Genomic DNA, 13,213 nt, shown 5'->3' on the forward strand with positions numbered 1-13,213 from the left:
CATCATCGCTCCCTTGAAACATTTTTCATCTATTTGTTAGGAAGACGTTTGGAACATGAGAGGGTTTTTTATTTGCTCAGCAACTTAAATGTTGTAATGTATTTATGGCAAATTGACTCCCTTCTGTCTCCAAGAAAAACATTTCTGGGTACATTTTGTCACTGAGATGCCTTTAAAATATGCAGTAGAAATCTTTTCAGAATAGAAGCTCGTACTGATGATGGTCAAAGGTCTTCAGAATTTCTCAAGTGGCTCTTTAAGTTTTACTATATTGTGTCTTAGCACACTCTGTTTTAGCACATTGTGCATCTGTTTTTACACTAAACAACCCACTACATTTGTGTTTGCAACTTTTTAAAGTGGTGGTTGTTTGCAAAAAAATTCATTCACACGAATGAAATGCTGAATGATTGAGGATGTAACTGGGAAAGCTGTCTTTTTGAAAACCTGGTCCCTTAGTAGCAGCAGTCTATACCTCAAACTTTTTATATTTCCTTCCTTTGAGTGCATTAGTTTCTTCAGATTATGCTAATTATTTCTTATGCTTCACGACTTTGCAGATGAAATTTCTCTTGGGGCGCGAGGACGCTATAAAGACCAGACCCCATCAGTCACTCATAGCCCAGAAATAATGGACACATCAGAACTGCAGCCCTTTTCAAAACCAGAAACGGCGCTGACAGAAGCCTTGACACTTTTAGCTGATGATGACTGGTAGGTGTAAACATCTGTCTACAACCTGAATCTAATGTAGAAGGTGTTTATTTTGATAACTTACTTTAAAAAAATAACAGCAAAATGGACATAATATCACAGAGCGAGAAGGATTGCAAGCGATATATGAAAAAAAACAAAAAAGTTTTTTGCAGTCCAAATCTATATTAAACTGTCACTGTTGTAAATTGAGGCTTAATAGCTAAGCTTTCAGAGACTTTTAGAGACGTCCAAGTTTAAGCAGTGTTCTGGAGAGGGCCCCCCCCAATACCTTCTTGTCACTTTCTGTGGAATATAAGGCTTCACTGTGCTCTCACTGGCGAAATGGGGTTACAATACTGCTGCCTTTTCAACTTGGGGAAGGAAAGTAGTCCTTTAATCACCACTAGTGCAAATTGTGGACAGCACTGTAGGAAAGAATTGAGAGACTGGTATGCTAAAATAGTCCTACTACCACATTAAAAGAAAGACTCACTTTGAAAGAATTTCCGACATTATATGTCATTGCTTTATTTTACAATCCAATTTGTTTGCTATTTGGTTTCTTAGAATTCTGTGTTTTAATATTTTAATGAAAATTTGCAAATGCTTTGAATTTAAATATTTTTTTACATAGGGAGAAGAAAATTGAAGGTCTGAACTTTGTTAGATGTTTGTCTGCCTATCATGCGACTGTTCTGATTGCGAAGCTACATGAAACAAGTTTGGCTGTGGCTCAAGAGGTTAAATTTTACTATCGGAATATTTCACTGACTATATATGTGTATAAGTATTTTATAGCTCTCAGATACACTGAAATGGTATGTTCATCTGTGGTTAGTTTTCCTCTGTTGGACAGTCTCAAAAAGCTGAGTTTGTTGTTCAGCAAAGCAGCTCATACTTCAGATACCAACACTTGATCTGATTTGCTAAGAGCCTGAAAAAATTTAGATTGTAACTTTATAACATTTTTCATGTGTATGTATTTTAATTCTCACACATTGTGAATCAAGTTAGAAATGTATTTCTCAGTTGCTTTTAATGTTGCTTAAAAATTACAAAGGGAAACATTAAGCTTTGCTTATTTTAAAGTGTATTTTATAAACATTATTCATTGTTTGTTTGGGTTTTTCCTGTGTGCAGGTCAAGAATTTACGCTCAGGTGTTTCTCGAGCTGCTGTGGTCTGTTTAGGGGATTTGTTCACCTACCTGAAAAAGAGCATGGATCAAGAACTAGATAATACAGTAAAAGTCCTTTTGCACAAAGCTGGTGAATCCAACACATTTATAAGGGAAGAGGTAGACAAAGCACTGAAGGCTATGGTTAATAATGTGACTCCAGCACGTGCACTTTGTTCTCTTATAAATGGAGGGCAAAGGTAATTCTTATAAAGACTTTGTAAAGAAATAACTTGTGAATAGATTAAATTTATCAAATATAGTCTTTAAAAAAATACCAAGATACAATAGGCAGAAATTTGAAAATATAGTGAGTCAGCTCTGCAAAACTTCTACCCAGGGCAACGTTTGTGGGCATAAAAGTAAAATGTAGCCCCCCTGTTTCTTTCTGTACATTATGTAAAAAATTGGCTGTTGATTTTGGAGCTTGGTATATTTTCTGGTCATTTTGCAACATTTCAGTAATTTTATTTGCTTTTAGTATGGTATTCTTAGGATACTGCTATCTTGCTTTGCTTAGTAAAGCTCACATAGCATTCTTATTTTTCCTTTGCTCTGCAATCAAATGCCTGTCTCTTTCAGTTTTCAGCACTGCTTTTTATTTAGACAGTCGATTTATAACTTAGAATTCTCTAGCTGCAACTATCTTGGTTGATTTCCTATTCTTCTCTAGACTCAGCTGGTTAATAGTCTTTTTGTCTGCATTTTAATTTCCTTTACAGTGGCGGTGGCCATTATTTTCTTGAGTACCTCAAATATGACAAGCCTCCAGTTCTGGTTGCATGGTTTGATTCTGACCTCTAGCTCACCTCAGTCTGTAGGAGAAGTTACATTCCTTTCTTTCACTTTCCCTGTTAAGTATGGTGTTCTTTTTCTTTTATGTCCTCATTCACTGTAACAGCAATACTTAATCAAGCCATTAGGCATTCCAGTATGTTAGATATATACCTACTTGTACTTAATCTCTTATCTATCTGTCATCACTTAGATGACATTTAATAGGCTACATTTCTTGTAGCCTATCCCTTCCATTAAATATTTCAGATGCTACTCTATAAATCAATCTTTAGACTTTCTGCACAGCTACAAATCATAAGAGTTAGTCTTGATTCAAAATGTTTTGTTTCCTATTTTGTTTCCTGGGGAGCTGGTTGTTGTGGAGTATATTGATTCTGTTTCCTGAAAGCCAATGAGAACCATACTGCAATTACCTGAACTTTAAACTGAAAGGCAAATATCAGCCTTGGGATTTAAATTATTTATGAATCATGCCTGCACGTGGTTGTTTTTGTGAATTTAAGAGTAGCAGGCAGTAACTGCACATTGCTTTAGTTCAGAAGCGATGTAAAGTGGTCTGTTTATGTACTCCCATCTTTCCTTCAGAAATCCTTGGCCAAGCAATACTCATGATCATAATTGGCTATATCTGATCTCCCCATTTTCAGTGGCAGATTCAAACACACTGACCTATCCTTCTGAGTTTTCTAGACCTATAAAGATTTGACCCCTCCAATTTGTGAACTCAGATACATTTTCAGATATCTAAGACATCAAAATTATCTGAGCTGTGAGTCTGAATACATCATTTGGAGCAGGGACTAATTTCCTCACAGCTAAGAAGACTTCAAAGCAGTGTCTAAATCATGGAGTACAGTATGTTTTTAATGCCTAATGCATCGGTGGGTGGCCTAAATAGCCCTGTGAGTCACAGCTTTTCTAGTATTGGCTGTAACAATGAATACAAGAATTATCTTTCAGAGTGCAAATTTGGGAGAAAAATGACATGTGTCTTCAGTACAAAGTGGAAGGGTTCTGTTTGACACAACTGTGTAATTACAGAAAGGATATCTTTTCTAAATTTGGTTTATACATTGAGTTGCTTGTATTTACCACAACTTACACACTCAAGTTAACAGTTACGGTTTTGCCTACAATTTATAAGCCCTTTTAAAATTCACCTATTTGCTGCTCAACACAGTTAAAGCCTACTGTGATCATAAGTATTGATGCTTTCAACCCTGAGTAGATATATATACTGATTCTTCATCAGCTACAAAGCTGGTTTTAACTTTACCAACAAGAATAACTACAAACATTTTTGTTTGCTTTTGTGAGATGCTTCTGTAAAGATACTGGACTACTGCTGTAAACTCACCTCTATGAATAGATGCTTGATCCAAGAGCATGATTCTAGTACTAGATCTAAAAGTGATTGTATTTCAGAAATTTTAAAATCGTGTTTCTTATCTGAATGAATTGTGTTTAATTCTAAGGTCTTACATGCATACAAAAAGATTTCCAACACTTTTGCACGAGCAGTGGGCATTTGTGGGGAGTGGGGGCTTATTGGCTTCCACGTAGTGAGGTCTTCAAGCCTCACAGTTCTTGTTTTCCCATCGGTACACGCAGCAGGAGTTAGTCTGTTACTTCTTCCCTTCTCCCAAGCTCCTGAGGCGAGTGGCTGCTGTACAGATGTAACTGCAGGTACTGAGCACGAGCCAAAGCTAGTCTTAAACCAGGTAGCTCAGTAGCAAGCAGCTGAGAGGATGGCTGCGTTAGCAGGGAGTTCCGCGTGGGATGCTGCCGGATTGATTTTGCAGCCTGGACTGTGTTCTGAGCTGCCACGTTCTGCAGTTTAAATAGACCCGGTTAGTTGCCTTTGTGCAAGCTGAAGCTGCTTTGGTTGTGCAGTATAATTTAGTGGTAGCTTTACTTCCAGTGAGGCCATGGTAATCTATGGAACCAGAGAAAACTAAAATCCTGGTGAAAGGGGAACATAGTCATTGAGGAAGAACGCTGGATGTTCATGTCAGACTGCAAAGCTGGGGAGCTGCTGATGCGGTTCACCAAGTCAATTCTTTTCTTTAGCTCTCTCCTTTAAACCTGCTTTTCCCTATGAATAATGAGCCATACAAATGTCTTATTTACTGTGTGGTGAAACTGTCCTCAGAGTAGGATTTTTTAATCCAAAGATAAAAATAAAATTGGAAAAGTTTGAATTTGCAGAGTTGTGTACTCTGAAAACATGTGGGATCAGCAGGTACAGTGGAATTTATATAAAAGGTTAGTTTGCTGCATGGGTTTGAAAATTGATTCCAGCTTTTCTCTCATTTTCATCAGCGTAGGTGTTTAATGGCCCCCATTTGTAGAAAATAGACTTCTGCAAGATTTTTAGAAGTCAATAGAATATTGCTTTATTTAATTTTAAATTGATATACACAGGATGTGTTTCTGAGCATAGGGACTTGTTTTTCATAAAGTCAATGGAAAGAACATGTAGTAATGTGCTTTCTAAAATATTTTACAGTTATTTTAAGGAAAACTAGAAATTAAAATCTAAAAAGAAGAAAATTACTAGTTTTATTAATCCAAAATGTGCAGTTAGAGGTTGAAACTGACTTTAAACAAAAAGAATAAAATTTTTCTTTTTTCATATTTGCATTCTTGTAGTTTGGGATTTTTAAGTGAATGAAATGAAATTTAATCAAATGGGTTTTTCTTCTAAATAAAGTTATTTGTCTTCGCTCCACAAGGTTTTCTCTACACAGCCAGAATAAGTATCTGCATATCAGTAGTATACTAGTTGTAGATTATGCTGAAAGATGAAAAAAGAAAACTTGTATACCGTATTTGGTAGAGCACATAAATACTGCTGTTCAGCTCCTGTGATGAGTTTTTACTAAGGAGCTGTGTTTTCTTTAGCCACCTGCATTCAGCGGTGAGAAGATGCACAGCCCAGCACCTGTCAGACATTGTAGAACGTATGGGACCGGAACGGATACTGGCTGGAACCAAAGCTGTTGCCGATCGGATTTTCCCTGCAATAGCCAGGTTTGCACAGGATAGTTCACAACAAACAAGGTTAGTAAGGTTAATAGTTAAGATAAGCACGTTCCAGGTGGCTGAAACCTTTGCATAGCTCAGCGTGTGTTCCTCTGCAGTGACAGAGGATAGAATCATAGAATCATTTAGGCTGGAAAAGACCCTTAAGATCATTGAGTCCAACCGTTAACCTAGCACTGCCAAGGTTGTTAAGATAGTATATGTGACAGGAATTACCTGAATGCCTGCTGCAGCTGTGCCCACCCCAGCTGCAGGAAGAAGAGGGGCTCAAAGGATATACTCTGCTGGGCACAGACAAGATACAGGTCATGGAGGGAACACTGGCGCTGGGATCCACACTGTCTGACTGACAAGGCTGGACTATCCTATTTAGAGGCAGCTGAAATGGAAGACTGTTCTCGTTAATTTGCTCAGTTGTTGATTAAATAGTGATTCTTGAGTGTAGTTTCTTTGTGGGAGGACGGAGAAGGGTGTCTGGTTACACATATAGATAGCAATCTTCCCACGCTTAATATTTTGAAGTTACACACCTATAACTATCAGCAGAGTTACAAAGCAAATCCGTGTTTACGGATGTACACATTGTGGTCTGTTGCCCTGCAGGTATTATGGTCGAAAGATGCTCTTCAGTATGATGACTCATCCTGATTTTGATAGAACGCTTGAAAAGTATGTGCCGACCAAGGATTTGCCTTACATTAAGGAATCTGTTAGCAATCTACGTGAAAAGGTATGTGGTAAAGCTCTTGTTTAACAGCTGAAAAATGTAAACATGTACTAGTAGCCATTAGGTGTAGATAGTAAACCTACAGGGAATGGGGAGGGGGTGCATTCAGAGCAAGACAAGTAATCGAGTGACTACAGCATGGCGAGGTACAGCTTGTTAGCTGCCCTGTGAATGCCTTTACTCCTTGCCGATACACTGGATGAAATGTACTTTACTACTATACTTTATATGGCCATTAGACTTGCTTTTGAAGGATCTCCAGCAGTGCAGAACTGTACCAGCCAAGTTAATTAACAATTGCACCTTTGTGCAGGGTTTGGGGGAGATGCCATTAGATACACCCTCAGCAAAGGGAAGACGTTCCCATACTAGTAGTGTTGGACATTCGAGGTCATCATCTACTTCCAGAGATGCTCTCAACATCACTGACAGGTAATGATCTTCAGTGTTTTACCCTGTTAGTAACTTGACCTCTAGGATAATAGCCACACCACAAGAAGAGAGTATGGAAACATTCACAACAGGGTTGTGGAAATTAAACATACCTGAAGGAAAAACTTTACGTGTCCCAGATAAAATAGGGTCCCTTTTAAATAGCGTAATTGGTAATAGTAAAATGGCTTTGTGCATTTTGAAGTTAATTTATTTATTGACTGCTGATGAAAATACACAGAGTACACAAAACACTTGGAATTCACAGTAGATCCATGTCACCATCAGTTCAAGATAATGCTGTTCAGACTCTATAGAAAAAAGGTGCCTAGTGGTAGCCCCAGTACAAAGTATCTATTTGTTCCCTTCCCAGGACACTAAGTATTTAGTTAGAGCCTAACTGGGGATGCTGAAGGTTTTAAATGATACTCTGTCCATTTTTAGTTTTCTGTTTTGTCTTCTAATAGGTTTTCTATTGAACTGAAAAAGAAACCCCCCAAAATTTAAGCCAAGCCAAAAAACTGTCCAAGAATATAGAGTTCATAGGGACTGTGACTGCCTCCAGGTTGAAGAAAGTGTATCTGTTCAGGAACAGCTTTCTTTAATGCACTCTCTACTATTCAAAATAATAATTAATTCCACATTTGATGGTAAATTTTGCTTTGGCATGTAAAACTACATGTCTGCTTCCTTAGAAGAGGTGCTACTTACTGCATTATGCCAAAGACTCTCTTACCTTTGATTCAGGTACTTTTAGTGGCCTATGGTACACTAGCAGGACAGGAGATTTTGATGCCACCTTTTGTTCTCACAGAGCTGACAGGTTTGAATTTGAAAATGCAAGAAAGATGCTTATTTCGTTCTCCATCAAAGACTTCTGTTCATGAGTTAGGAATGAGCTCGTGACTATCTGGACTGGTCTGTAAATGCAGGATACTTATCTGGACAGAGAAGTGATTCCACATATTTTCTAATTCTTTCCATGACTGTCTAATATGATTAGATGCTACAGAAAATTTGTCTCAAAATCCTCTGTGAAGAGTTGTTGAATTTCCACCTCAGCATGGCATGTTGCTTAGGTACCACCTAGACTGGGATCAGTGTCTAAAATACTTTGAGAATAAAGAATTAAACTACAGTAACTTTTTTTTTTTTTGACCCATTGATATGAGGGAAGTTCACAACTGTTACTGGTCACAAACCCAGCTGCTCTCATACAGAAACTTGAAACAGCACAGGGCTCCTGCCTAGCTGAGGCTTATCTCTTGTGTGATAGGTATACATGCATTTAGAGTGGAATGTATATTGAGACTTTAGGAACAACAATTACCATTAGGTGATTATTTTTTTTAAATCACCATGTTTAAAGTGAAAGTCCTTCATCAGAAGATTTTCTGTTTACTTCTGATATTTGCACCTACGTGGAAAGAGGAAGTCTGCGACTAAAGACTCCTGTTTCAGCTTGCTTATGTGTTCACTGAATAACTTTTTCCTTTCCAATAGAGAGACTACAGAAGCCCGTGAAGTCACAAGAAAAACAGCTCCTCGTAATTCATTAGAAAGTGAAGAATATGTTAAAGACATTATAGGTTTATTGAATGCAAAAGACTTCCGTGATCGAATAAATGGCATTAAGCAGCTCTTATCAGATACAGAGAACAATCAAGGCTTTGTTGTTGCAAACATTGTGAAGGTAACTCTATAAAAACATTTTATTTCAAAGGTCTTTAAAGTTGTGTCACAGAGTTTTCTGATAAAGATCTTGGCTCCCTCTTTCAATAAGAATGTCTGATTAACAGGAAAACATTGAGGAATAGGTGAGGTATGCTCAAGGGGGAGATATGTAAGCTACAAAGGTAGTAAAGGAAGTAAATAGCGGGAAGAAGCTGAAAGTTTTCACTTAGAGATAGCACTCATTGAACTATTTCTGGAATACTGCGTGCAGTTTTTCATGCCACTGCTGAGTAAATATCAAAATATTGGAACAGGTTACAAAAAGAGCAGCAAGGATAAATCAAGATCTGAAAAACGGTCTCTGAAACACAGCTGCAAGTTCTGCCTGCTTTGTTTGTCTCGGAGAAGGTGAGGAAAGGTCTTTATTATGATACAGCTTAAGGTAAATATCCTTTCTAATAGGAAAGGAGGTTCTTTAGGAGAAAAATACTATGATGAGGTCCAACAGTTGTAAACTAAGCATACATACGATGAAAGGAAAACCAAGGTTGTCATCTAACAGTGCAGTCAGTGTCTTTGCTGTGGAGCTATGAAATACTTCTGTGGAACTTTGCAATATCTTAACTGTGAATATTTCTGAAATCTTTAAAACATTCTTTTTGCTAAACAGAGCTATGTCTTGCTAAAAATACTTGCTTGCAGAAAATATTAGTCATACTGAAAGTTACAGATGGCTAGTTTACCTCCATTACATTGTATAGGAATGATTCAAATGCAGATGGGGTGAGATACAGTTGAATTATACACAGTATAAAAATATCAAATGTTGCTTTACTTGCTAAAAAAAAAATATCTCAGGTATTTGCATATCAGAGCCGTCTTTTGCTAAGATGGACAATTAAAGTGTAACTATAAAGCAGGAAATGTAATATCCACCTCAAACATTAATTGTTAATTCCGTTGAATGCTGTTTGGATATTTTTTCAGATCTTTGATGCTTTCAAGTCTCGCTTACATGACTCAAACAGTAAAGTAAATCAGGTTGCTTTGGAGACAATGCACAAGATGATTCCATTGCTGAAAGACAATTTAACACCTGTGATCAACATGTTAATTCCTGCCATGGTAGACAACAACCTGAACTCCAAAAATGCAGGGATTTATGCAGCTGCCACAAACGTTATTCAGGCTCTATGTCAACATTTAGGTAAGTCTAAATTTAAAGAGTTACTCTTTCCAATAGTTTCCATCCAATCATTACATTGTGTAATGCATCACTGGAGTTATTCTCACACTTTTTAAACCATACAAGTTGTCTTAATGTTTTGCCAGTCCAATAAAGAAATACAGCTAGCTGGACTTGTCATAAGTGCGTAGGTGGTTTTGTTATTTTTACATAGCAGGTGTTTTTTTGCTGTGAGGGTGTCTGAGTTGCTGGCACAGGTTGCCCAGGGTGGCTGTGGAGTCTCCATCCTTGGAGATACTCAGAACCTGTCTGGACGTGGTCCCAGGCAATCAGCTGCAGTGGCCCTGCTTGAGCGGGGGCATCAGACCAGATGATCTCCAGAGGTCCTTTCCCACCTCAGCCATTCTGTGTGATTCTGTGTTTCATTATCCAGCAGCTTGTCACACTGCTGAATCTCTTGAACAGGTCAGAGAACTAGTTTCTTGCTGATTTGTGTATGCAGCAACTATTTTCCCTCCTCAACTATTCTAGCTTTGGAACAGAATCTTAGTATTTTCAGTAAATGACTATGCTGTGTTCTACCAGATTCTAGGAGTTAGGGCTTGTTGTTAAAAGTATCTTTTTATGCTTTTATGCCCTTAAAGACATCACTGTGGTTTTTGAAGTTAATATATCGTAAGTAAGGTTCTTATCTACATTTTTCTATATTGTGTTTATTTCCAGACTGTTTAATTTTCTGTTTAAGAATTTTAATGTGTTTTGTTCTTTGCATTTAGATAACTCTTTGCTTCTCCAGCCATTCTGCACAAAAGCCCAGTTTCTGAATGGAAAAGCAAAACAAGACATGACAGAAAAGCTTGCTGGTAAAGTGATGTTTCACTTTGCATATTTGTTTGTTTGTGTACCATCCTAATTAGGCAAATTCATTGTAGGATGGTGGTGGCTATATATCTTCCCTTATGTCACAGTAGATTGTGGGCATTAACGATGCAGCAGTTGTCAAATTTCACCCCCTTCTAATGCAAATTGAAGCTACTGCTGACAAAACAAAAGATTATTAATATTATATAGTCAGATGGAAGATGTATAAATACCTGGAAGGTGTATAAATACCCTAACCTTATAATAATTTTAATATGGAATCAGAAAGAATGAGTTTTGGTTTGTAATGAGTTTCACTCTTATCAGTAACTGAGTGGGATGTACTGTATTGAGACTTGGGTCCCCACAGGCCTACTTCTGCCTGGTCGGCAAGCGTCTGTTTCAGTGCAGGGGCCAGAGATGCGGGGCCGACTGGGGAGCGGAGGCTTGCCTGCTTCACTTGCTGCAAGTCATATTGCCTCTTGCAGTATTCATTCCCTCATACTCTGGCCAGGGATAAATGAAAGGAATGAGTGCCTGCTTTTTCTGAGGTTTCCCAGCACAGAAAATATACTGTTCTCTAAGGCTGGCTCCTACTAACTCCTAAATTTTACTTCTGTGCCCTTTTGCTTTTCGCAGTTGGTCTTGTTCTCATTTTAAGGCTCTCAATAATACATATTGGCATTGAGTCATAAAGGAGACAAGCTGGCAAGCTGAGCTGCACTCACCGCAAAGATGCCAGACTTTGTAATGGTCTTCTTCCTGAACTGGTGTCAAAAGCTTAAAGACAAATTTGCTTAAAAAAATGAAGACAAATTTTAATCAGAATTTGCATACATATTTTAATATTGGTGATTATTACGAGCAGAAGTGCTGAATTTTCCTTTGATGTTTTAAGTGAACAAAGGCTGTCTTTATGGGAAATATGCTTGAGCCAAAGAGAAATTATTTGGCTTACTTTCAGAGTAGTTCTGTGTGTAGTAGCTATGAAATTGAACTAAATAACATAATGGACAGTCTGTTCTTGAAATACTCCTAAATTTATGCTTTCTGAATGTGTTAGCAACCTTTAAACAGTTCACCTCTTGCTGGGATTTTTTGGAGTAGTTTGTATTATGTATCAGAAGAGTCCATTCTAATAAAAAGGCAAACATTTGCAAATGAGATACTTGTAATTGTCTAAGTGGGGAAAATGCATTGTGTTATATATATTTATAGTATAAGGATACTTTGTTCCTTAAACTTAAATACTTGCTGCGTATTTCCGATAGAGGGGAAATCATAAAATATCAGATGTTACACAGCGCACTGTGAGAAATAAAGCTCCTTAGGACAATCCTAACTAAAATAAAATAAATAAAACCCCCTTTGTTTCTTGTTTTAATTTAATGGAAAATTGTGATTATCAGCAGTACCAGTGCTACTGTGTAAGCTCCTGAGAGAGGATGAAAGGGGTGTTTGCAGGGAAAGCTGGTATTTTTTATCGGAGTGCTGATACTGTTGCAACAGCAGACAAGCTCTTCTGTATAGCAAACATTCCTTCATTAGTTGCTTTGAGAAGATGATTTGACACTGTGTCTCAGAGCAGGGGATCACTTCTGAATCACATTTTAAAAATAGTCTTCAAACACTGCTTGATGACTTGTTGTCCTCCTTGCAGATCTTGTTACGGAGCTATACCCACGGAAGCCTTACGCTGTGGAGCAAAAAGTTCTAGTTGTCCTTTGGCACCTCCTGGGAAACATGACGAACAGCGGCTCTTTGCCTGTTGCTGGAGGAAATATCCGGACAGCCACAGCGAAATTATCGAAAGCACTTTTTGCACAGATGGGTCAAAGTCTGTTAACTCACGCTGCATCTCAGCCACCGCACATCAAGAAGAGTCTAGAAGAATTTTTGGAGATAGCAACCTAAAATAACCACCTCTGCGTGCGCATGAAACTCAGTCGGCCGACCGACCTGTGCAGACGGACGGACGGCAGTTTACATGGGAGACGGGCGGGACCGTCCCCGTGTCGCTGCCTTTCTCACGCGGAGGAGAGCCTGCAGAGCGCTGGGCTGTGCCGAGGCCGGCTCCGAGAATTCCGTCCTGCTCGCCTGCCCTTCTCCTCAGGAGATACAGCACAGCACCCTGTTCGCAGTAGCGGGTGTCAGATCGCTAATGAATAAATACACTCATCACGTCCTTCGACTTGTTTTAGCACTAAGCTTTACGTTGCTAAGCGGAAGAAAATCCTGGAGATAATTATACAGTGCAACAGGGTTTTGTGTGGTATTTGTGAAAAAATACGTATTTTTTTAATCCACTTTCACAGTTGTGCAGTATTAGCTTGCTGTGGCTGCTGTTAACGGTGCTGTAACGTTTGTTTGGTGGCTGGGCACGCTCGTCTGCAGGGGAATGTACAACTCCGGCAGCTCACAGCGAAGCACGGCGACCCGCTCTGGGGAAAACCACCCCTTCCCGTTTCCCCTTCCCGTTTCCCCTTCCCGTTTCCCCTTCCCGTTTCCCCGGCAGCGCCGGTAAAGCGGCCCCCTCCCCGCCCCGCCCCATCCCATCCCTCCCGCTGCCGGTACTGTACGCGTTTGACACGGGAACCTGACGCGAATAAACCGGATTT

At 38.8% G+C, this 13,213-nt stretch overlaps 1 protein-coding gene across 2 annotated transcripts in view; it reads left to right on the forward strand.

Moving 5' to 3' along the window:
• Positions 1-13,099, forward strand: part of TOGARAM1 (TOG array regulator of axonemal microtubules 1) — a 45,557-nt gene extending 32,458 nt beyond the window's left edge. For both annotated transcript variants that reach the window (XM_009915257.2, XM_069783002.1), the window contains exons 13-22: positions 561-714; positions 1,331-1,436; positions 1,837-2,072; positions 5,575-5,733; positions 6,319-6,445; positions 6,756-6,874; positions 8,378-8,567; positions 9,536-9,755; positions 10,511-10,597; positions 12,256-13,099. In XM_009915257.2, the coding sequence (XP_009913559.2) occupies positions 561-714; positions 1,331-1,436; positions 1,837-2,072; positions 5,575-5,733; positions 6,319-6,445; positions 6,756-6,874; positions 8,378-8,567; positions 9,536-9,755; positions 10,511-10,597; positions 12,256-12,509 (1,652 nt within the window). In that variant the 3' untranslated portion in view covers positions 12,510-13,099. The remainder of the gene's footprint in view (positions 1-560; positions 715-1,330; positions 1,437-1,836; positions 2,073-5,574; positions 5,734-6,318; positions 6,446-6,755; positions 6,875-8,377; positions 8,568-9,535; positions 9,756-10,510; positions 10,598-12,255) is intronic.
• Positions 13,100-13,213: the final 114 nt, after the last annotated feature.

The sequence above is a fragment of the Haliaeetus albicilla genome, chromosome 5 (genome assembly GCF_947461875.1).
Source record: "Haliaeetus albicilla chromosome 5, bHalAlb1.1, whole genome shotgun sequence".
Lineage (NCBI taxonomy): Eukaryota > Metazoa > Chordata > Aves > Accipitriformes > Accipitridae > Haliaeetus > Haliaeetus albicilla.